The following is a 23,318-nucleotide window of genomic DNA, read 5'->3' as shown; positions in this document are numbered from 1 at the left end:
TTATGTTATTGACAGAGGTTACTTGTTGATGTAGCTACATCTGCAAACCTTGTGGAAAATAAAAAAAAAAAAAAAAATTGGTCACAAAAAAAAAGGATTTAAATCCTCTTGCCTTGTTGGTGATGCAGTTCCGCTCCCAACAGGTCAGCGTGACTTTAGTACGTGACAACGCACAGGCCTGACGCCTGCGGTATAAAACCTTGTTTGTTGACGTCAGCGGCCTCTTCCCTGCCTATGCCCTCGTGAGGTGGGCAGTGTAAAAACTCGCGTCTCTTTCTCCACTAAGCGAATCCAAAACCATCCGTCAAAATGGTGAGTTGGAATTATATCTTTAAGTAGTTTATGAAAGTGTCGTGTACATAAGGTCTCTGAAACGTCAACATTTATCGTTTCATTTGGATTTTTTTCTGGAGCTATGCTACCCGACTGTCAGTGCTGTGAACTGTGCTTTGAACAAGATGGCAACCATTTTATGTTTTGCTGCACAGTTAGCTTCCAAAACCAACCCAGACTTCAGGAACATTTTTCTGAATTACGGTCTTGTCAATGGGTCGAACTTAACCATTTGCCCTGTCTGAACGTTATTACCAGCCGGCAGACTGGTTTATGTAATGAACTGAATTAGTTGACAGATTGAGACTTGTCTGGTACCGGTGTTCCGGCTTTCGCCTCGAGCCGTTGTCGCAGCATAACGCAACGCCAACATGAAATACATTTTATTAAATTAGGAAGTGATTAACGTTAGTGCCACTTGTCACAACATATTATTTGTGGTGGGACGTGTACGATGTAGACAATAGTTACTGACCGTTAACAATTGCAAACTGGTTGGATGGATACCGGCATTTCATGTACCGTGACTTGGATGGCTAGTTAACATTAGCATGGTGCTAAAGTCTGTACACGTGGCCTATTCATGTCGACTTGCCGGTGTTGCTGGGTTGAATCTGTTTGTTTGCCAAAACTTGATAGCATCCATATCTTCATTGCTTGACGTCTAGAAATTACACTGTTAGCCTGTGGACTGATTGGCTAACAGTAACTGGTAGCTATTAAGCTACGCAGACTGGTTTTGACTTACGTAGTTAATGCTACCCTTAGCTAGCTGCTCACGCTAGTAAGGTGATGGCGGATGCCCAACGCCCTGGTTAGAGGCCTAACGGTTCAACCAGGTTTCTCCTTAATGTTCGCAGCGTTGGCTTCTTCTACCAAATAACATTTCTAAAATAAACTGACTGAATTCAGTGTTGGGTGTGACGTGTTGAAGACTGAGTGGCTGATACCTGTTGGGTTTCATGCAAGTAACGTTAGATGTCAATTTCGCTGGCGAAGCAAACTGAAATGTCAGCTGCTGGCAAAGCGCGTTTCCGTTGCGTCAGCTACAACTGTCCATATACACTGCAGTTGGACTGTATAGCGGAATTCATAGCCCTTGGCAACAAATCAGCGCTTTTCCAGTGGTTTAGCCATGGGCATTGTTACAGAAGAACAATGGCCAGTGAACCTCAGGCCCCATCCAAGAGGTGGCCAGGATGACGGGGCATCTTTTCAGATGGATGATTAGGTTTCTGTTTTGGTGCAAGTGGACACAATGAAATCCTGATGACACTGATAAGACTTTATTGTGTACTAATCTGAGTATATTCCCTCAGGTGAACTTTACCGTAGACCAGATCCGTGGCATCATGGACAAGAAGGCCAACATCCGTAACATGTCTGTGATTGCGCACGTAGACCACGGAAAGTCAACCCTGACAGACTCGCTGGTGTCGAAGGCTGGTATCATTGCCTCAGCTCGTGCTGGAGAGACCCGTTTCACAGACACGCGCAAAGATGAGCAGGAGCGGTGCATTACCATCAAGTCTACGTGAGTATACCTCATTAACACTTTCCCACAGTGGGAGAGTGTTAAATAATCACTTTCCCAGCCAATCTGGGATTCAACCAGATAACTTCCAATCATAAGCATGCTTATCTAATCTCTAGGCTACCACCATCCCCATGTATGTTAGCTATATCCTGACTTTGTCTAACCGTTGGCCTTTCCTCCTTATGCAGAGCCATCTCCCTGTACTATGAGTTGAGTGAGAATGACTTGGCCTTCATCAAGCAGTCCAAAGATGGGGCCGGTTTCTTGATCAACCTGATTGACTCCCCAGGCCACGTCGACTTCTCCTCAGAAGTGACTGCCGCTCTCCGTGTCACTGACGGAGCCCTGGTCGTGGTGGACTGCGTGTCTGGTAAGGACATGGGAAAATAATCTTATGGGCTGAATTATTTATCAATAGCTGTGATGTCATTACATCTCTAAATGCAGGTCTCTGCTCTGTCTAAACCAGTCTGAAAAGACTGCAGGGCAAATTACTTGAAATGGAGGTGGACAGATGCCAATTTTTCCAACAGATATGAGTACACAGAAAAAGGAAAACCTTGTGCACAGCATGTCAGTAGGGAGGTGCTGGTAACTACAAGAAAAGGTTATGTTAATTTAGCTTTTCACTGAATTTAATCAGGCTCATTCCTGATGAAGACAAATGAGCATATAAGTAGAAGGCGTTTATTTTTTTTTTGCTCGGAATACAGAGAACTTGAATGGACCAATACAAATCGAAGTACTACTACATTAATGGTCATTCATGCCACCTAGAATTGGCCTATTAAAACTATTACAGGAACATGTGCATAGATTGTCTTTTTATTTATTAATTTCAGTGTTTCCCCTATATGCACCTAGCAGCGTATGACCACCACTGCTGAATTATTATTTATTTATTTTTACGAGAGAGGAAAGGAGAGGGAGGGCTCCGTCTTATCTCTTTAGAAACTAACGTTATATTATTTTGCGCTACGGACGCTTCATATCCAGGTCAATTCACACACCTGTGAGTAAAACATAAATGGAGAGGAGAGGGCTCCATCTTATCTCTTTAGAAACTAACCTTATATTATTTTGCGCTATGGACGCTTCATATCCAAGTCAATTCACACACCTGTGAGTAAAACATATAAACGAGAAACTTTGCGCTTACCTGATAATGTCAGCACAACGATTATAACAACAAGCACCGGGTAGATGTCAACAATGAAGCAAGCAATGCTGATCATAGATTCAGGATTATCATTCGCCGAAGGGAAAACAGTCCTGCAACTTCATGTGAGTATCGCACAGTAACGTTACAGCGAACGCAATCATTTGATAGGAATACGCAAGGAAACGCATATCTGTGAAATAATCAACATTTGGAAGATCCATCTTGATACAAAGATAGTAGGTATTCCACATGCACCGATTGTTTTCTTCTTCCTGGAGGCTGGCCTTACTATGTGCGAGGGCCACCGTGACGCGCAAAAGCTGTCAGTCTCAAAGACAACTGACAGATTCCCTTAGAGATATTAATGTTACATATTATTTTTGGATTGTTGTAGTATTTGTTATGTGATTTTACTGTATATGGGTGGTTGTTGATATAATATATTTTTTGTTCAATAAATGGCAATAAATGTTTTAAAGATTATACTTTTATGTTCAATAAAAGTGTATTTTCCTAAATCTTGAGACACCTCATGTGTAAGCTAAACAGACATTTCCCCTGCTCATTACTGTGCACAAATGTACTGTATGTACTTAGGCCTCAAGAGCCCTTCTGGTGCCGGCAGACGCATAGAAACCTCCCAGCAGGGCGTGCTTTACGAGCACACAAATTTTTCGCGCGCATGCTTCACCTCCACTGCTACAACTCCATCCTAGGGGAAACACTGCATTTGATTAAATTATGCATTGACAAATGGTCAACCAACCTTAATGTAAAAAAATTTACAAAATAGAAAATACGCTACATATAGGATGGAGAATATCTTTGTTTTGGTCAAAACCGGCTTAGTAACAGACTCAAAAATGGGGTTTATTTACTAATCTCCAAGTGTTTTTATTGGCATAACTTCATTAGCTAATCAGTAAGTACTTGAGAGCTGGATTGACACTGATCCTTATAGTACAGATATTATCAATGCACCTCCAACTTAAAACCATTCAAATGTTTTTCCTTTGATTTAAAATGCCTCTCCTTGCGTATCCTTTCCAGGTGTGTGTGTGCAGACCGAGACAGTGCTGCGTCAGGCCATTGGTGAGCGTATCAAGCCTGTGCTGATGATGAACAAGATGGACCGTGCCTTGCTCGAGTTGCAGCTTGAGCCCGAAGAGCTCTACCAGACCTTCCAGCGCATTGTTGAGAACGTCAACGTCATCATCTCCACCTACGGAGAGGATGAGGGTGGACCCATGGGCAACATCATGGTGAGTGGCAGTCTGAACCTCTTATTTTAGGTAGGGAATTGTTACCAAGGGATCTCAGTGGTCCATATTGACATTCATCATGATATAACTCTCATTCTCAGAGTGATAAACCATAATCGGGTGTGCAAATTACAACCAGGCAATTAATGAAATCCCAGCATAACAAATTTAAATTTGTGGATTGTCTCAGGTGTGACAGAATTGCCATCTTTTCTAGATTGACCCAGTCATTGGTACAGTTGGCTTTGGTTCTGGACTCCATGGCTGGGCCTTCACCCTCAAGCAGTTCGCTGAGATGTATACAGCCAAGTTCGCTGCCAAGGGCAACACCCAGATGTCACCAGATGAGCGTTGCAAGAAGGTGGAAGACATGATGAAGAAGCTGTGGGGTGACAGGTGAGTCTCTGGCAATCTAATCATGGAGAATGCTACATGTGAAAATGTTACTTATACCTGCCTGAGGAATTCTGTCAAGTCATTCAACCATAAATTCAGTCTTTGAAAGTGCTTCTATGTGATGATGGTTTCATTTTTTATATATTTTTAAAGGTTTTTTGACCCAGAGACTAGCAAGTTCAGCAAGACTTCTAATGGACCCGAGGGCAGGAAACTGCCCCGTACCTTTTCCCAGCTCATCCTGGACCCCATCTTCAAGGTTTGGACTTTGAATTTGTTTACATAACTGCCTTTGAAGTTGAAGCATAGTGCTGTGACGGCTTTCATAGCCAGGCAGTTAAAATTCTAATTGGGGGCTTTACTGAATCACTCCCAACAGCAATAGTTAGACTGTATGCCTGCAAGTGATGACTTAAACATTCTTCACTTTGACCTGATTGTCCAGTGATGATATTATTCAGTCTGAGCATGGCAGAGAAACGGCCCTAAGATCCTCTCATCCCGCACCCTTGGCATTGTCATGCTAAACTACATTCTGCTTCTACAATATTGACACTTGTTCTTTTATCTACCCTTTAGGTGTTTGATGCCATCATGAACTTCAAGAAGGAGGAGACCGCCAAACTGATTGAGAAGCTGGACATCAAGCTGGATACTGAAGACAAGGAGAAGGAGGGCAAGCCGTTGCTGAAGGCTGTGATGCGTCGCTGGCTGCCTGCCGGAGAGGCTCTGCTGCAAATGATCACCATTCACCTGCCTTCCCCTGTCACCGCCCAGAAGTACCGCTGTGAGCTGCTCTATGAAGGACCTGGAGATGATGAGGCTGCCATGGGTATGAAGCTGCTTCCTTTTTGTCAGTTACATTCACCAGGCATGCAAGGTCAAACATGCATGTGTAATTTGGATCACTTATCTGATTATTTATTTTCTCCCAGAATTATGGGCCCTGCAAAGATGGTGCTAGATATGGCTCGCTAAAGTAGGGTTTCAGTTTTAGTTTAGTCCTTGAGCTCGTAGTGATGGTCTCACTTCATTATTTACCCAGGTATCAAGAACTGTGACTCCAAGGCCCCCTTGATGATGTACATCTCAAAGATGGTGCCCACCAGTGACAAGGGTCGTTTCTATGCTTTTGGCCGTGTGTTCTCTGGCAGTGTCTCAACTGGCCTGAAAGTCCGCATTATGGGACCAAACTTCGTCCCTGGAAAGAAGGAGGACCTCTACCTCAAAGCCATTCAGAGGTTTGTTTCAACATTTGGGCCCATGATCATCTGGTTAAAAAAATGTTTTATACATACACTCACACTCACACACTCTCTCTCTCACACACACACACCAAGCACTTTTATTAGGAACACCATACTAAAACTGGGTAGGTTTCAGCTCAATGTCAATCGGTTACCAAAGTGACATCCGCCTCAAGGTTCGACGTGTTGCATTCTGAGATGCTGTTCTGCTCACCACAGTTGTAAAGAGGTTATCTGGTTACTGTAGCCTTTCTGTCAGCTCGAACCGGTCTGGCCATTCTCCTCTGACCTCTCATCAACAAGCCATTTCTGCCCACAGAACTGCCGCTCACTGGATGTTTTTTGTTTTTCACACCATTCTGTGTAAACTCTAGAGACTGTTGTGCGTGAAAATCCCAGGAGATCAGCAGTTTCAGAAATACTCAAACAAGCCAGTCTGGCACCAACAACCATGCCACGGTCAAAGTCACTGAGATCAAATTTTTTCCCCGTTCTGATGTTTGATGTGACTATTAACTGAAGCTGCTGACGTGTATCTGCATGATCTTATGCATTGCACTGCTTCCACATGATTGGCTGATTAGACAATTGCATGAATAAGCAGGTGTACAGGTGTTCCTAATAAAGTGCTGTCTATGTGTGTGTATATATATATACACACACACACACACACACACACACACACACACACACACACACACACACACACACACACACACACACAATGAAAACAAACAGGTCTTGGTAGTGGTCTCAGACTTTTGGACCCCACTGTGTGTATGCATGTAGCAACTTACCCTCTCCCCATTCTCCCAGGACCATTCTGATGATGGGCCGTTACACCGAGCCCATTGAGGACGTGCCATGTGGTAACATTGTGGGTTTGGTTGGAGTGGACCAGTACCTTGTCAAGACCGGGACCATCACCACCTACGAGCAGGCACACAACATGAGGGTGATGAAGTTTAGTGTCAGCCCTGTGGTGAGAGTGGCTGTGGAGGCCAAAAACCCTGCTGACCTGCCCAAGCTGGTGGAGGGCTTGAAGCGTCTGTCAAAGTCCGACCCTATGGTGCAGTGTATTATTGAGGAGTCTGGAGAGCACATCATTGCTGGAGCTGGAGAGCTGCATCTGGAGATCTGCCTGAAGGATCTGGAGGAGGATCACGCCTGCATTCCACTCAAGGTAAGTAATAAAAACAGAAGTTAATCATTATGATGGTCTTGCAGATCAATTAAAGGAATGTATACTGATTGTAAGCTAAACTTCAAATGCTGCAAGTTCCTTGGATAGGTGACTGAATATGAAGATGTCCATATGGCATTATCCTTGGAGGTGAACATTTCCGCAGTAATTTTTAATCTTCTCTTTTCCTTCTTAGAAATCTGACCCCGTGGTGTCCTACAGAGAGACCGTCAGCGAAGCGTCAAGTGTAATGTGTCTGTCAAAGTCCCCCAACAAGCACAATCGTCTGTTCATGAAGGCCCGTCCCTTCCCAGAAGGCCTGGCAGAGGACATCGAGAAGGGTGATGTCTCCAATCGTCAGGAGCTCAAGACCCGTGCCCGTTACCTGGCCGACAAGTACGAGTGGGAGGTCACCGAGGCCCGTAAGATCTGGTGCTTCGGACCTGATGGAACTGGCCCCAACCTGTTGGTGGATGTGACCAAGGGAGTGCAGTACCTTAACGAGATCAAGGACAGCGTTGTGGCTGGCTTCCAGTGGGCAAGCAAGGAGGTACGATGGGTGGACAGTTTTGGGGATTGGTGGATGGATGATATTTGTATTGTAACAAACTTGGATGTGGATGAAACAAGTAATGCATAATTAGCACAGTAGCATAGCAAGTCGGTGAGTTTTCAGAATTAAATTTCAGCTGGTTTAATTGGATTGATAAATGGATAGTCAAATGAAGTGGCTTGTAAACTGCCCTTCATGACAACATTTTGTTTTCCACCTCATAACTAGCTTGGCTTGATATGGGAATGCACCTCAAGTAATTATGGAGTCAGCTTATTTGGTAACAGCCCCAGTAAGTGTCAGCCGTTTAATGTGCCAGTCTCTCTATAAAGTAGTGAGTAAGGAAAATCACTTTGATCTACAAGGACGTTGGTATCTAAATGTTCTGCTGTCTTCAGGGTGCCCTGTGTGAAGAAAACATGCGTGCCGTTCGCTTCGACATCCATGACGTGACCCTGCATACCGACGCTATCCATCGTGGTGGTGGCCAGATCATTCCCACAGCCCGCAGAGTGCTGTATGCCTGCCAGCTCACCGCTGAGCCCAGACTCATGGAGCCCGTCTACCTGGTGGAGATCCAGGTCAGTGCTCTTGCTATCATCTCCTGTGTTTTACCCCTCAGAAGAATCACTTGGTATGCCTGAGAAAACTAGCTGTGTGACTCCTGCCTTATTTATTTTTAATGGAGCTCAACAAGTTGAACCAGCTTTCAAGTGCAATAAGAGCATTTGGGATTGGGCAGGCACGGGTTTATGTTCATGCATGTTGCGACTTTCACTTTTTCCCAGTACTGGCATAAAGCATGCAAACTTGTGTGCTTTTGTCAACTAATAAATGCCCTAACTTGGCACCTTGTGTCAATATGACTAGCTGCATGCCAGTAGTTTATTTTTATTTTTTTTGTTTGGGAAAGGCCTGTCAATCTTGTCGGCCTGTCACATTTACTAGTGTTGGAGATAATTTACCTGATTTGGGACATAAGCACATGCAGCAGTTTCATAGGTGGCAAGTGATTTGAGGTTGCAGTCGATCATCCAAGATGTATATATTTTCTATTTCATAAACACCTATATCATCTGTCTAAATGTGTGTCCTGTTTGCCCTGCAGTGTCCTGAGCAAGTGGTGGGAGGGATCTACGGTGTGTTGAACAGGAAGCGTGGTCACGTGTTTGAGGAATCCCATGTCATGGGAACACCCATGTTCATTGTCAAGGCCTACCTGCCTGTCAACGAATCATTCGGTAAGTCCCATCTTAACTATGATGCACCAGTCCAACATCCGGTATGTATCTGTATTGGCTACAGGTTTTCCAATCCACTTTTTTTTTTTTTTTATATATTTCCCCTCTCCAATCCATTAATGCAAAGTATTTGCTGTAAACAAGTGTCATCCACCACTGGATGGCTCATAGTTTGAAAGCAGCTGGGTAGCAGTCATGTCTGGTTTCGCTCTCCAGTTTAAAGTAATTCCATATTGCAGTCAGAGCTAATTGTAATGTTTTCAATTCAAATGTTTGGAATGGGTGGCAGCAGAGCTAATTACAGTAGTACTAATCTAATCAGGCACTTGAAGAAACACCATTCGAAGCACGAGATCTCACAGATTGTACAAGTCTGCGCCCAAGCGTCAAACACTATAGGATGTGCTGAAAAAATGAGAAATTGAAACTAAAGCTGGGCTTTTGCTGTTAGAGCATTAGGAGCCACATTATAGTTGGCCCTCGTGACACTGCCCTCCGGCAACTGTACTATGTGAATATGTGAACACCTCTTTGATTGCATGAAAGATGTGGCTGCAATTGGTTCCGCTACAGACATTTGGAGTTCAGATGCCTGCCCCATGTTACTGCTTAGTTTGACAGCAAACTTGATTCAAGCTTTATTTTACAAAGCGCTGTGTAAAAATAGCCACTTTCAGTTGATTACAAAATTCTGAATTTTCTGTCTTCTTCAAAAGACACTTGTCACACTTGTTTACAAATGGTATTGATCATCTTATCAAATACCTTTCGTGTTTGTTTTTGCGTGTTTCTCCCTCCATGTCATGCTGTACAACTAGCCCTCACTTTGTGAATATGGCTGCAGGTCATGCTCCATTCTTGGGAAGTGGAGCAACAACTTGGAAGGTTTCATCAGTGTTGCAATTAATGCATATACAGTATTTTTATCCTCCTCATTGCCCACTAATGATTTTTAGTGACATTAACAGTTTTGATATATTCTCATTAAATAAGATAAGTAGATATGGGCTTTTAAACACAAATTTTTCATCCAAAAAATGCTCTACAGGGAAGCCAATAGCGACAATTCATCTTCAGGTGTCCTCCTGTTTTTACATTCCTGGCAGTAACGGAAAGTTGGCATGAAGTCCTTGAACTTATTTTGTGCTATCTTACCCAGGTTTCACGGCTGACCTGCGTTCCAACACTGGTGGCCAGGCCTTCCCACAGTGTGTGTTCGACCACTGGCAGGTGCTCCAGGGAGACCCCAGTGAAGCTGCATCCAAGCCTGCCCAGATTGTCGCCGAGACACGCAAACGCAAGGGGCTCAAAGAAGGCATCCCTGCTCTGGACAACTACCTGGACAAATTGTAAAACCTGGCCCCCACTTGCCTCTTCTCATTCCTCCCCTTCCATCAAATTTCCTCCACATTGTGGGACAGGACTGTACAGAACACCATGAGCACTAATGTTTGCCAAAAGGATTGACATAATGAATAAACAATTACAAAAATTGTAAACCATAAATAAAGGAAAATAAAAACTGTTACCGTTTCAGGCTTTTCATTTGTGGGCAGTCATGGGGGTGGGGGGGGGGGGGTAATCACAAATTGTCTTCACTTGTTATCCCCCCAGCTACTGAAACTAATGCAGTAGATCTATGATGGCAACAATGTAAACTGAATAAAGGGGTGAGGCGCTCAGTCTACCTTTATTAATGTACATGAGCCAGATGTGAGGTTTGGGTTTCATAGCATAAAACATTCATTATCCACTTTGACCTTTTTGTGGTCTTGCCAGGTAACAAGTTGCACAATAACATTTTCAACTGTTTAGCCTTTAGTGATCAACTAAAGTTTTCAATTTGGCAAGCATGCAAATGTGTAACTCAACTTTTTCCTGCATTAAATTTAACATGCCTCAAACATGAACCCTCTTAATGTAATCCAAGACATGAATTCCATTCAGTAATCAGACATCAGAAGTGATTACAAATGAAATGATCCCATTTGAAACTCATACGGTTTGAACTATAAATACATTCAAAGTTTTCAACGCTCAGTTGTAGTGATTGTAAAAATTTCAACCAGTAATCTATTTGTATTTCATCATAGCCTTATTGCCTACAAAACCTATGACTTCTGATACAAATTCATTTTTCTCATACTTAAACACATTCAGTCCTGTCCACCAGACATGCACAGAGCAATGCCTACAGTGGGTGCTATGGATGTGCTGCATCCATGAGGGCCATGGAATACAGTCAATTGCAGAAGAAATTCAGAAAATATATTTAGGTGCTGCCTTTATGGGCAGTTCAGCTAGCCTCTCAAGAAAAGTAGTAAACTGAGTACAGATCACTTAATCTAGGGTTTTAAACAATGTTGGTGTGCAAGGCAACCGTTAATATCCAGTTTAGCCTACAATGCATAATTGATAAAACTCGGTTGTAGTCTGTTTCCTTCCATAAACCACATGGCAGGTGAGAGGGTGTTTCAAGATTACACATACCCAACCAGGACAGACAATTTCAGAAACAACCTGTTAGATTTAAGCTAATATTTCTTCATACACTTCCCAACCTTCCATTTTCACTTACTAGGTTATGCATGGGATGGTTGGGCATTTTGCTCTTGTGCATTGGTAGGCCTATTAGACTTTTTCTGTACTACACTAGTGAATGCTAACATCCACCTGCCCTGCAGAGTTCCTGCCTCTTGTCAAAGTGCTTCAGTGCCACTACAATCAGTCAGGAATGGTGTGATGGATGAAAAGGTACCAATACTTAAGTATGATGCAGCAATGTCATCCATCACTGCTGCAGCATGCCCTGCATGTTATTTGCATTGTTTGTGCACTTTTACTATTTACATATCGGGAGCAGATACAGCCTCCCTACCAATTGTCCTGCATGCCAATTACCATCTAGTTATTCAAACTAAGAGACATATTAGTGGGCCGCTCCAATGATGCGGTAGAAATCACTTCCCTATGGCTAATGAACAGATTTTCCTCTTCCTTTATAAACAGTCCAATTCTGTCGGATGACTTGCAGTGGTGGAGCTGATGGATGTCCTCAGCAGAGGTCTACTGCTATATAATGAAATAGTTCTGACATTCACAAATTTTTGTTGTCAGGAAACATTAGCTTATTAGACAGACAGGAACCTTTCTCAAAGCCAAATACTTTGAGCTTAACTAAATCATTATACATCTCAGCGGTGATGGGTATAATAATGGAGGAAATACACTGCAATTAGAGTTCTTAGTTTTGGGTTCTTTCAGAGGTATCAGAGGTCATTATGTGTAGAAGATGACCTCTGGGATCTGTCCATCTTCTACTGAAGTGCCGTTGTTGTTCCCTGCAGCATAGCAGAAGGTAAAACATGTCTTTGTGCCGGTGGCCGGGCCCTCGTGAGTCACCTTTCGCATGCCTTTGGTGCCGTAGTGAGAGTCTGGCCCCTGCGAAAGATGCATGCACATATTAAAACTTGATCCCATTTGACAACTTCTTATAAGAAAAGGAAGTGAAACAGATGAGTAATGCATGTAAATATGCAGAAATTTCAGTATTCTTTTTAGTTTGACAGTGGGTCAATGGATATAGTAAAACCTAGACTGTAAACCAGACTTCCAAACTGACTGGTTTACCAAGCCCATATATAAGTCTAATAGTTGTGTACAATTGCTGGAGTTTTCATGTTCAGCAATTCACTAAAGGATTTGACAATTGAACTGTAACAAATGTTAGTCTGTTGGAATAAAATACACACATTTGATCTCCAAACCCACAGCATATAAATCCAAGAGGCAATGCTCCTCTCCCTTCCCACCTTCTCTAGTCACCATTATTGTTGTCTCCAGGTATGCCAAGGACTTTCTGGGCATCAGCTGCCCGGGACACACATCCCTCTGTTACCAGGATATCGCATTATATCTTAAATTATGAATTAGTATTTCAGAGTTCCAAATATGAGATTGTCCCGATTCCCAAGGATTTGGATGAAAATGGGGCTACTTTACCTTGAGGGTGGCACAGGCGATGTAGTTGACACTGGGCAGAATTTCCACTGGTTCTTTGAACATGACCCGGAACGTGTTAGCAGAGCCGTCGCAGCTGAAGCCTGTATCGTTCTGGCCTAGGACTGTATTGCTGTCTGTGTGAATGATCTGAGAAAAGGGCAGACCAGAAGTTGAAATGAAGCACACAGATATTTTACACACAAGGACACTTATGTTCAAAGCTCAAAGTCTGCTATTGCACTCTCTAGCCTTTCCTTTCTTCACTTTATTTACTGAAAAAATTAAAAGATATGATTGAGGAGAGTAGACTGGCCCTCTACAAATATTAAGAGCATCTCTATTTGAAGCGCCGCACTAAGGTTGGCAGCCCAAAGCTAGCCTAATAAGATACTAGACACTTGGCTTTAGTTCTAGCTCCAAGCACACCTGTTCCAACTAGATCAAGTCCCGTTGATAGACAGCCAATTAGGTAAATCACATATGGTGCAATGGGCTGAAACAAAATCCAGCACACAATGGATTTTCTAGGTGCACAGCCAAAAGTGATCTTTACAAGCAGACTCCTCCTCCAACTCCTCCTTACCTGTATGTTGACTTGGTAATCTGTGGGGCCATGTATTGAACCATATAGTCCAAATCCCACCACAAATATCCTGCGGTTTACTGAAAACCTGAGAGTGGACATTGAGCAATAAATAACACATTGGGATAAACAGTGTATGTACTGTATGTGTGTGTGAGAGAGAGACTGATTGCCTGACTAACCGAATGCGGTCGCTGGTCCCGCTGTAGCCCCAGCGGCTCTCCACCTGTCCGAAGCGTATGATGCTGCACTCTTTGCCCCTGAGGCAGCAGCGAGGACGGTCGATGAATTCCACATGAGGCTTGGGATTAACGGTGAAGTGGAGGAACAAGCTCACCACCTCCCGGTCAGTCAGGATACCAGACTGCGCCGGGCCTGAGGGAAAAAAAAAATGGATATGTATGAGGCAGAGACCTTGATCCCCATGATGTTGGGGATGTTGGGGCAGGACATAACAGTGAGGGATCATTCAAAAGTCTAAACCAATGGAATATCAGTCTGGGAGGGAAAGGCCGTTCTATTTGATGGGAGGGCTGGAGGGGCGGGATTGTTCAAAAGTTTGTGACGGTTTTATTGGTTGGAATTTCAGTTCATTTCATGGGGACTTCAACAACTGATAATCCAACTCAAATGTTAAAACAGAATGTGTGCATGTGTGTGTTAAATGGGTACTGTACCTGCAGCAAATTCCTCAATGGTCATGAGAGGGAAGCGGATGAGAGACAGAGCATTACCCAGGACCTTGCGTTTGTTCTCTGGCGTGGGCTGGAACTGCTGCCTCTGAGTTTCGGCCTCCGCCCAACGCACCGCCGCCCCAAACAGACGTACCTCACGCACCCCCAGCGTGTCCCTCTCCAGCACGGCAATCAGTGTGTCTATGTGGCCGAGGGTGAGAATATCCCACCAGAAAAACAAGTACTTTAGACAAGCGCCTTTTTTTGTTATCAGTGGACTTGACAACCATGTATGGCTGGACAGCAGCATCAAGAAGCTGTGCATTACCTACCCAGGTCAATGTCAGTGAAGCCCTCTGCAGCCAGAGCATCGACTGTGTTCTTGTCAATGTTTTCGAGACAGAGGCTGGCCAGCTGCGGTTCATCAAACAGCCGAGCCTGGAACAAACAACAAGGACTCGTTATGCGACAGTCAGTCTGTCATCTAGAGGTGGGGACTCGAGTCACATGACCTGGACTCGAGTCCAGGAAGAATTTTAATTGCTTGAGACTTGATGCATGAAGAGAATACTTGAGATTTGACTTGACTTTGGTTCTGGTGACTTGAGACTTGACTTTGACTTGTACTTTGATGACTTGAAAAGGTTTCTAAAGTCTTGACAAAAGATCTTGTGTTATGTGTAAATGACTTATATTGAAAGTTAGGATATGTGTTCCACCAGACAACTGTATGTGAAAGTGATTATAGAAATCAAACGCATGATACAAGTTACAAAGTTTTTATACGATTAAAACGATATTGCATTGAAAACTCCTACATATTTTTTTTTCTTTAAGATATAAAATTGATACTAGATTTGTTCTGCATTTAGACTTGAGACTTGTGCATCAAGACTTGAGACTGACTTGGGACTCAAGCAAAGTTGACTTGGTCACACCTCTGCAGTTATCACATTGTCACAGTTACACATCGTGAGTGTGTAGCACTTAACATAAGTTACCTGCGTGAGGAGCATGAAAGCGTTATCGGCCCTCAGGTTCTTTTTGAGGAACTCCACACAGTGAGCCTCTAAGGCTGGGACGGCATACTTCTTGGCTGTGTACAGAGTGGTCATCACTGTCTCTGGACCAATCTGTACCTCATCTGAGTATAAAAACCTAGACCCAAGACACACAGGTCACAGTCAGGAGTCAAGGCTATCCAGTCAATACAGTTCATAGGCAATATCACAGTAATAAACACCCTTTGTATACACAATACAGTAGTTGAGGACAAGAAAAATAGCCCAGCTTCATTATGGTGGCCATATATAATGATCATGCATAGCCAAGTTTAACCTTGAAGACACAAAATCACGCCCTACACCTGCAAGCATCAAAGCTACCTGATATTATAGGAGGAAATGGGAAGAGGGGAGTAACCTGATAGAGTCTAAGATGGACCAGAGACAAAAGGAACAACAGTATTTTTCAATCCTCTCCTTCCTGCTAATGCTGCGATATACTTACTTGAGCAGAGCAAGAAAGGCAGCAGGCTCCACGTCAGGCAGTTCAATCTCGGTCGAGGTAGTGGCCATACCGCCATTGAACATCGCATCAAACACTGCACTTCCAACTGCAAGGGCAAACCTACAAGGACAATTATATTCATTTATGTCATATAAATGAATATATAAATTTAACTCGTTGGCTTCTCTTTTGAGTCTGTGGTAGCCTATTTTAGAGGCAGACGGAAAATATAACACGAAACAATGATAAATAACCTAGTCATTACTGGGTTAAACGAGACCAATTTGATTTGGATAGCCTATCCCTGATGAAAAACAACCATAGGAATCATATAATAAATTTTAGATGAATACTATAGTCTACACATATCACAGCAAAACTAAATCCCTATATGAATATAGCTACAGGAAGGTTATAGTGATGCCATATGAGAAATGACATACCATAAAGTACGATAAGGTCACTACAAACTCAACATTTAGCACAGTCACACTCTAAAGTCCCTATATATGAATATTATAGGGCTGCTACTGTGATTTTTCATTAGGGATAGATGCACATTCCAGCCTAAAATGAAGCTATGAGATCTCAGCACCTAATCTTGTCTGCTGCAGGACGGGACACTTGTCTGGGGCTACGCAATCAGCTAAGCAGCCTCCCCTTCCCACATTATGGCATCGTGCATTTTTGTGTACAGATCATGATGTAAGGCATTATTCGGGCCAAATTGAACGCCCTTTCTACGTACCGTTTATTCCAATATAATGTAGACTACTTACCTATGAGCTGGTATCCGCTGCACTCCCATTCCCTTCCCTACCAGAAAATGCACGTCACTTAGCACTTCATTGTTGAACAGGAATGCAAATCTTTCTTTTACGGTATTTTTGGTGGCCTGCCAGTTGTACACTGGCTCTCGGTAGACCAGTACGGCTGCGGACGACGGGCTGTTAGGGAGCGAGGAGGAAGAGACGGCCGGCGGGTCTGCAGACGCTGCCGTGGCCGTGGCCGTGGATGCTGCCGACGCTGGCATGTTTGTCGCAGCGGATGAGGCTCCTCCGGCGGCGGCGTCTGCTCCGGCTGCCACGGTGCTCTGACCCGCCGACTGCAGGGCGGCGTGCTGTCTGTCCGCGGAAGCCTCGACTCTCATGTCGGCGCCAGAGCCACGACCGGGGCCCGTCTGAGGGTTTGCGTGACCCGCTGTCCTTTGGGCCCCGGTGGCTCCCGCTGGCCCCTCGTTTGTAGCGGGCGAGGGCTGAGCGTTGTTGCTGGGCTGAGCGTTGCCCAGCGGCCCAGGTGAGGGGAAACTGAGGGATGGTGCTCTGCTATTGCTCTCCCCAGTAGCCATCTTGGATTGGATGGAGTGCACTGCAGGGTTTGCAGCGGGGATAAACAAAGCTCAACAGCGCATACATGGAAACACAGAGAGATTGAAAGGCTAATATGAGGCCAAAGACATGGATTTCCCACCGAGACAGCGACAACAGATATTTTCCAGATAAACAGATTTATACCAGCTGTATTATAAGGGCTAATTACGGGACTGACAATTCTTTAACATTGTGTGATAGGGGCCTGCTTATCAACTGGGCCTGCAGACTGTCCGGTGACACAGGTTGTCCTTGTGTAACCTGACCTCCAGACCTACATAAGTTACAAACTGTTACCTCTAACGCAAACATTTAGTTTAGCAACTTTACTTGTATTGCATTTAGGTTAATGCAGCCTAATATTAATTAGGAAAACAAAAACACCCACTTTATTGGGATGAATTAATGAATGATGGCACTTATGGTTACTATACTAAAGCACAGTAAACAGGTACAGAAAAACAGAGGTGGGATGTAACAAAGTAAAAATACTTCATTACTGTACTTAAGTAGGATTTTCAAGTATCTGTAATTTACTCAAGTTTTTCTTTCACTGAAGACTTTTTACTTTTACTCACTACATTTCAAAATAAAATGCTGTACTTTCTACTCACTACATTTTCAAAACAGACTCGTTACTCGAAATCATCAACTGATTTTCAAAAAAAACAAAACATCATGCATCAGACAGCTTCCATCCCGGAAGCAGCTGATCAAGAGCCAAATGTGATTGGCTGCTTGTTCAGCAACGCGACACCACAAAGGAAGGAAAGGGACAGAGAGAGAAGCAACTGACAGCCACAAGGGAGAGAATATAGTGTATTCAGCTGCTAGATCGAGGAACGATCAACAGAGAACCAGTTTAGTTCAGTATAAAAGACTTTTTGAGAACGACTTTTAATTTTATGCTTTAAGTAAATTTAAGACCATGTACTTTTATACTTTGACTTGAGTAAATGATTTGAAACTGTACTTCAACTTCTACCAGAGTATATTTTTACATGAGTATGTGCACTTTTACCTGAGTAGGGAATTTGTGTACTTCTACCACCTCTGCAGAAAAATAATAAAATATGTGTCCAGCTGTCTTTGTCATAAAAAGATCAAACTGCTTATTTCCTTGTGAGATTATATATAGGATGGAGAACTTCATGTACGTCTGTAATTAGTTTTTTATTTAATTTACAGGTAATGCTTCAGTTAAGGCAATGTTAAACTGGATATCAAGATTATTGGGAATTGCATATTGGGAAGCACGGATAAATAGGCCTAAAAGTAAACTGATTACCACTAAGACAGTGAGCATTATAAACATAAAGTGAGAAAGAAGAAAACAGAAGCGCGGACTGCAGGTGTAACGCTACAGAGAAACCTGTATCTCTAACTGTAGTTGCAGATACATTTTAAACACATTTTACTGGTACAAAGTTGCGAGTGTATGTTTATTTGTATTTATTTATGTATTTTTTTTTTTACCGTCTATGGGAGTGTGAGTGTGTAGGGGGGGATAGCCAGCCAATCATGAGCGTGTACTATACCGGCCAATCAGATGGAAGGTACTCTTCCTGTTTGGCTGAGAGGTTCATGATAGGGTGAGTAATAAAACGTTTAGCTAAAAAATAGAAATGTGTTTTAAAAAGACGTCGTTGTCCTGAGTGAATAAACATTAATGTGTGCATGCATACATATTTTGTTGTGTTTTTTCTGTTTGATGAGCAAACATCTTTGATGACTGTTTTTCTCCATTGTCTGTTGTAAACCATGCGAGCTGCGGCTAGCCTCGCTGAGCTAGCCTGATGCTAACTAGCCCTTAATTATAGTGAAGCTTGCTAGCTAGTTACTGCAGGAGCGCAGCGCAGTGTAGCATCAACAAACACGGTATTCCCGGGAAAATTACGAAATTTTAGTTTTTCTCCTACAGTCTTGTGCACAGAGGTCTTCCCACAGCATAACCGGAACGAATTTAGGCCATTTTTTTCATTTATCCTTATAGATAGTCAATTGCATAGGACGGAAACCATGGGAGGAGTAAAACAGGAGCAGAATGATGCTCCGCAGCAACCTAAAGGCCCACATTCATCAGATCCAGCACAAGATGAGGTGAGGATTACCACAGCCGGTCTGGGAAAACAGGGTTTGACTGTTTTAAATTTACAATGCATGAGCCACAGATGGATAAACTAATCTAGGAAGTTTTGCTCCAAACTGGAGGTTAACTAATTGCTTTTCAAATAATTTACATTTAAATAGTGGTACTTGGAGTGAGGAGGAGTGACATAGATGATCAACTTAACTAACCTGCCTTCATGGTAATGTATGTCTCCCTCCTGTACAGCCTAAGAAGAGAGGTTGGCCAAAGGGCAAGAAAAGAAAGAAGGTGCTACCAAATGGTCCCAAGGCACCAGTGACAGGATATGTCCGGTTCCTGAATGAACGGAGAGAGCATATGCGGGCCCAGTACCCCGACTTGCCTTTCCCAGAAATCACCAAGAGACTTGGAGCAGAGTGGACGCGATTAGCCCCTAATGACAAACAGGTAACTTTCCAGGTTTTAGCGACACTAATTACATGCATCATTAAACTATTTATTCAACACTGCTCTTTACTGTGACCATGTGTATTTTAGTGATGCTCTGTCACTGGGCACATAGATCTCAATACTAGAATCACACTTAAAACCACAGTCAAGAACGCCCTCTTTTATTGCTGTATTGGAGTTTTGCTGCCAATAGCTTCACCTGGCAGTAGTTATTACTTATTCACTCCCATCAAGAAATGGTATGATGGCTATTACAGAATGTCCAAAAAGAAACATACAACTCTTTGTTTGTTTTTGATTGTTTGTTCGTTAAATATTTTTAATGTCACTTTTTTCAACCAATTGATGTAGTCAAATAGATGTTGTGCTTGCTGGCAAAATATAAAATTTTACATTCAAGTTCAGAAAAGACATGCTTTTCCGAAAAGGTTTCAAATGACCCCCAAGAAGCAAATAATGTTTCAATGTATATCAAAATGTATCTCTTCTAGTCAAAAAAAAAATGGTCTGCTTAAATATTATATATTTATTTAAATATATTATTTAAATATTAAATATTCACTAACACATGGCATTCTGATGCCTTTTTAATTTTCTGCTGAATATATTTACACTTTGAAAGAATTAAGTTTCATTGAAGAGCACCTATAACAATTACCACATTAGTAGTTAGAACTGTTTCAACATCAGGTGTGTTGTGAGATCAGCAGGGTGGTGTTGTGAATAGAGACCATCCTTGACCGAAAGACCCGGATTCAAGCTCCTGAGGTCGGCAAGCATCTGCCCTGTTGAAGTGTCCTGTAGCAAGACACTGAGTCCCTACCAGCTCCAGGGACGCTGTACTGCAGCTGACCTCTGACCTCTCTGTGGAGGGGGGCAAGCAAAGAGAATTACCCCTCAGTAAAGTTGCACATTATTATTTGTGTGCTGACAGCGTTACCTGGATGAGGCGGAGCGGGAGAAGATGCAGTACGCTCTGGAACTGAAGGAATACCAGCAGACCGAGGCTTATCATATCACCAGTGCTAAGATACAGGACAAGAGGGTCAAGAAAGGTGAGAACTGCCATCATTTGTCATTAATAGAGATAGCTTACCTAATATTTGTTGAGTTTGTTACTGTCTTTTTCTAAACCTCTCCATCAATTCAGTACACATATAGTAACCACAAAGTTATTGGGACACATGGCAAGATTCATTTGTTAATCCATTATTTTGTGCTATGCATGCCATATTATGATAATATATAACCAAACTCATATGTTTTCTTTTTCAGAAGATTCTCCATCTGTCATTATCAACACTAGTTCTGGGTCATCTTTACCAAAGGTACAGTAGCAGTTTCATGTCTTGTTGTTACTGTATATTCTCAATTCCTTTCTGTAAACATTTTTACAAACATCTAAATTACTTATTATGTCCTTTAGGCTTCTGACCTCTCAAGCAGATTTGACATCCCTATCTTCACAGAGGAGTTCCTCGATCAGAACAAAGGTAACAGAGAAACTGAAGAGAGGCTCTGAAAATGATCATTCTTTGGTAACTTGAGTACAAAATAAGATGTATTCAGCACAGGTGGGTATTAAGGCTTAAAAACAATCAGAACTGTGCTATGCTTGATTAGTTAGTTGATAGACAAGGTGCTATTTAGGAAAATCCGGTCCTGATTCTGTAAAGTTCTATGTGAGACCCTATTATTTGTCACATAGAAGGACAAGCTAACATTCTTATTTTTCCAATTATTTCCCCCTTCTTCTCGCTATCTCTGCTCTCAGCTCGAGAGGCTGAGCTGCGGCGGCTTCGTAAGGCTAACATTGAGTTTGAGGAGCAGAATGCGGTGCTGCAGAGGCACATCAAGGACATGTACAGCGCGAAAGAGCGGCTGGAGGCAGAACTGGGGCAGGACGAGCTGCGCACCCAGGCCCTTCACAAACACTTGCTGGCCATCAAACACACACTTGTCAACAGTCTGTCATCAGTCCCCCTGCCAGGTCGGTAAACTGTTGGCTGTATGCAGTCAGAGGGAAATGATAAGATCATGAATACAAAATGAGGCCTCTATGATGTCTTACCCCAAAATACGCAAATTAGGAGTCCTTGAATTCCACCAAACAAGACCTTGTGAAAGTCATTGAAAAGTCCTTGAATTTGATGTTCAACTGAATGTGGGAAGCCTGTTACATTTATATGCTAGATTAAGTAAATTAGCTAGTTAGTCTTAAGTAATGCATTTATGATGTCCGCCTTGATAAAGGTCCGGACAATTTGACTCTTAAATATCTTGCTATAAAAGTTAACACAGTGAATGTTCATTAACGCAAACTCCTCTAGAAAATGGGAAATCCAATTTTTAAAGGATGTCTGAATTGATCCTGCTGTCTCCCCTCTCAGGTACGGGTGAGACAGCGTCTCTGGGGAACCTGGACTCGTACCTGAGTCGTCTCAGTGGAACGCTTGAGACCAACCCCCACAAGCACCGTGCGCTGCTCACCCAGCTCCGCGAGGTCCTCTCTCATCTGGACAGGTAACTGAATGACCATGTTAAGTGCATCTGCCAGACAAGGAAGCGATGCATTATGTACAGCAATGTTTGTCCAAAATATGTCAAATATGTTTTTAGTTAACTTTCAAGTCTGAAGAACCAATACCAAGATGTATCTCTGAATATTTCCATTTGTCTAATTGTATGTTTCAACTCATTGTCAGTGAGAAACTATGAAGAGACTGCAGCCGGAGGTCCATCCATTCCTGCATCAGACGAACAAGTGGCAGTCGCAGCGGGGTTAGGTCAGATCAGTGCCATTCAACAGGGCCTGTGGATATCTCAAGGATAATGAAGGCAAGATTACAGACAGTTCAAAAACACCATGCACAGTCCAGGTCCACATGCCATTACTCCGCCTGTGTGGTACATCCGCTTATGGAGAATGTGTGTAATCTCACACAGTAGTGTTTTTGTATGTAAACCTCTGTGGCAGTGTTGGGGACAATTACAGTTCAATGCAGGAAGGAATTTAATTAAGTGTAATGTCATTTTACCTTCTGAACTGACTCAATTGAATTTGAATTGACCTAACCCTATGGTTTCGCTTGGTATTAGCAGTTACCATCTGGCCTTAGCCATAGTTCCTATGGACTGTCCAATAAAAGTAGCCTAATTGTCAGTTTACAATACATGCCATTTTGGCATTTTTGGGAAAGGGGGAGGGAGGGGCGGGTGATGATGACTAGAGTGAATAAACAAACTGGAATAGATAAAAAAATAAATATAGAGATTATAGATGTTTGAAATTGTATAATCGCAGATGGTGGTGGAGGGAGGGGTCGTGGGTTGTCAGAATATATATATATATATATTTGTCAAGTTTATTTGTATCTTTTGAAGTGTTCAATTAAATCATTCTGCAAACATTTGCAAAAAAAAGTGAAAATGTGTATTTTTGCTCTTTGTTTTGTAGCATTGTCAGACATAGTCATTGATTTGTTCTTGTTTCTGTCACACTGTTACTTAATGTGTTGATGTGGTCGAGAGTGCAATTAATGGATAGATACATCTTCAATCTGTGTGTAAGACACATCTACTGTTTTATAGACCTATTACTGAAGTTTTTATAGGCAGAGGTTTGTTAAAGACAGGAGGGATTTTGTGTTACAGTAGAGGGAGCTGTTGGTCCACACAAAAGAGAAATAGCTGTGTAATATACTTCTTCAGAAACTGAAGAAGTATA

The 23,318-nt window shown here is 42.7% G+C and overlaps 3 protein-coding genes and 1 non-coding gene across 6 annotated transcripts; 3 read left to right on the top strand and 1 right to left on the bottom strand.

The window, feature by feature from the left end:
- Positions 1 to 192: 192 nt before the first annotated feature.
- On the top strand, positions 193 to 10,439 carry LOC139654958 (elongation factor 2b-like). The gene is made up of 13 exons (XM_071532233.1): positions 193 to 312; positions 1,653 to 1,867; positions 2,059 to 2,240; positions 4,083 to 4,294; positions 4,512 to 4,690; positions 4,844 to 4,949; positions 5,270 to 5,522; positions 5,736 to 5,931; positions 6,754 to 7,120; positions 7,317 to 7,670; positions 8,072 to 8,254; positions 8,782 to 8,914; positions 10,074 to 10,439. Exons 1-13 carry the CDS (start codon positions 310 to 312, stop codon positions 10,265 to 10,267), a joined length of 2,577 nt encoding a protein of 858 aa, XP_071388334.1. The 5' UTR covers positions 193 to 309; the 3' UTR covers positions 10,268 to 10,439.
- On the top strand, positions 5,091 to 5,158 carry LOC139654963 (small nucleolar RNA SNORD37). Its single transcript, XR_011696048.1, has one exon. It is a non-coding gene; the product is annotated as a small nucleolar RNA SNORD37 (small nucleolar RNA).
- A 53-nt stretch (positions 10,440 to 10,492) lies between the features above and the next one.
- Positions 10,493 to 17,698, bottom strand: btbd2a (BTB (POZ) domain containing 2a). Of its 2 annotated transcripts, XM_071532235.1 has the most exons (10): positions 17,558 to 17,698; positions 16,462 to 17,050; positions 15,683 to 15,802; positions 15,175 to 15,331; positions 14,506 to 14,611; positions 14,177 to 14,374; positions 13,682 to 13,874; positions 13,500 to 13,587; positions 12,917 to 13,063; positions 10,493 to 12,355 (listed from the first exon to the last, which is right to left on the bottom strand). In XM_071532235.1, coding segments are annotated over exons 1-10 (1,761 nt in total). In that variant the 5' UTR covers positions 17,559 to 17,698; the 3' UTR covers positions 10,493 to 12,193. The 2 variants fall into 2 exon arrangements, with proteins under 2 accessions (XP_071388336.1, XP_071388337.1); XM_071532236.1 differs by lacking the exon at positions 17,558 to 17,698 and having other exon boundaries at positions 16,462 to 17,219.
- Positions 17,699 to 18,607: 909 nt separating this feature from the next.
- hmg20b (high mobility group 20B) lies at positions 18,608 to 23,005 on the top strand. 2 transcript variants are annotated; one of them, XM_071532229.1, is made up of 9 exons: positions 18,608 to 18,644; positions 19,046 to 19,152; positions 19,388 to 19,588; positions 20,526 to 20,646; positions 20,870 to 20,919; positions 21,018 to 21,084; positions 21,366 to 21,581; positions 21,982 to 22,114; positions 22,297 to 23,005. In XM_071532229.1, the coding sequence occupies exons 2-9, from the start codon at positions 19,072 to 19,074 to the stop codon at positions 22,307 to 22,309; spliced, it is 882 nt and encodes a 293-aa protein (XP_071388330.1). In that variant the 5' UTR covers positions 18,608 to 18,644; positions 19,046 to 19,071; the 3' UTR covers positions 22,310 to 23,005. The 2 variants fall into 2 exon arrangements, with proteins under 2 accessions (XP_071388330.1, XP_071388329.1); XM_071532228.1 differs by having other exon boundaries at positions 20,867 to 20,919.
- Positions 23,006 to 23,318: the final 313 nt, after the last annotated feature.

The sequence above is a fragment of the Centroberyx affinis genome, unplaced genomic scaffold, assembly GCF_046629955.1.
Source record: "Centroberyx affinis isolate AG114_WGS23_722 - 3 ecotype Tasmania unplaced genomic scaffold, CSIRO-AGI_Caff_v1 ptg002177l_1, whole genome shotgun sequence".
Classification (NCBI taxonomy): Eukaryota; Metazoa; Chordata; class Actinopteri; order Beryciformes; family Berycidae; genus Centroberyx; species Centroberyx affinis.
Note: the sequence above shows the minus strand (reverse complement) of the source record. Positions and strands in the feature narration are given on the sequence as shown.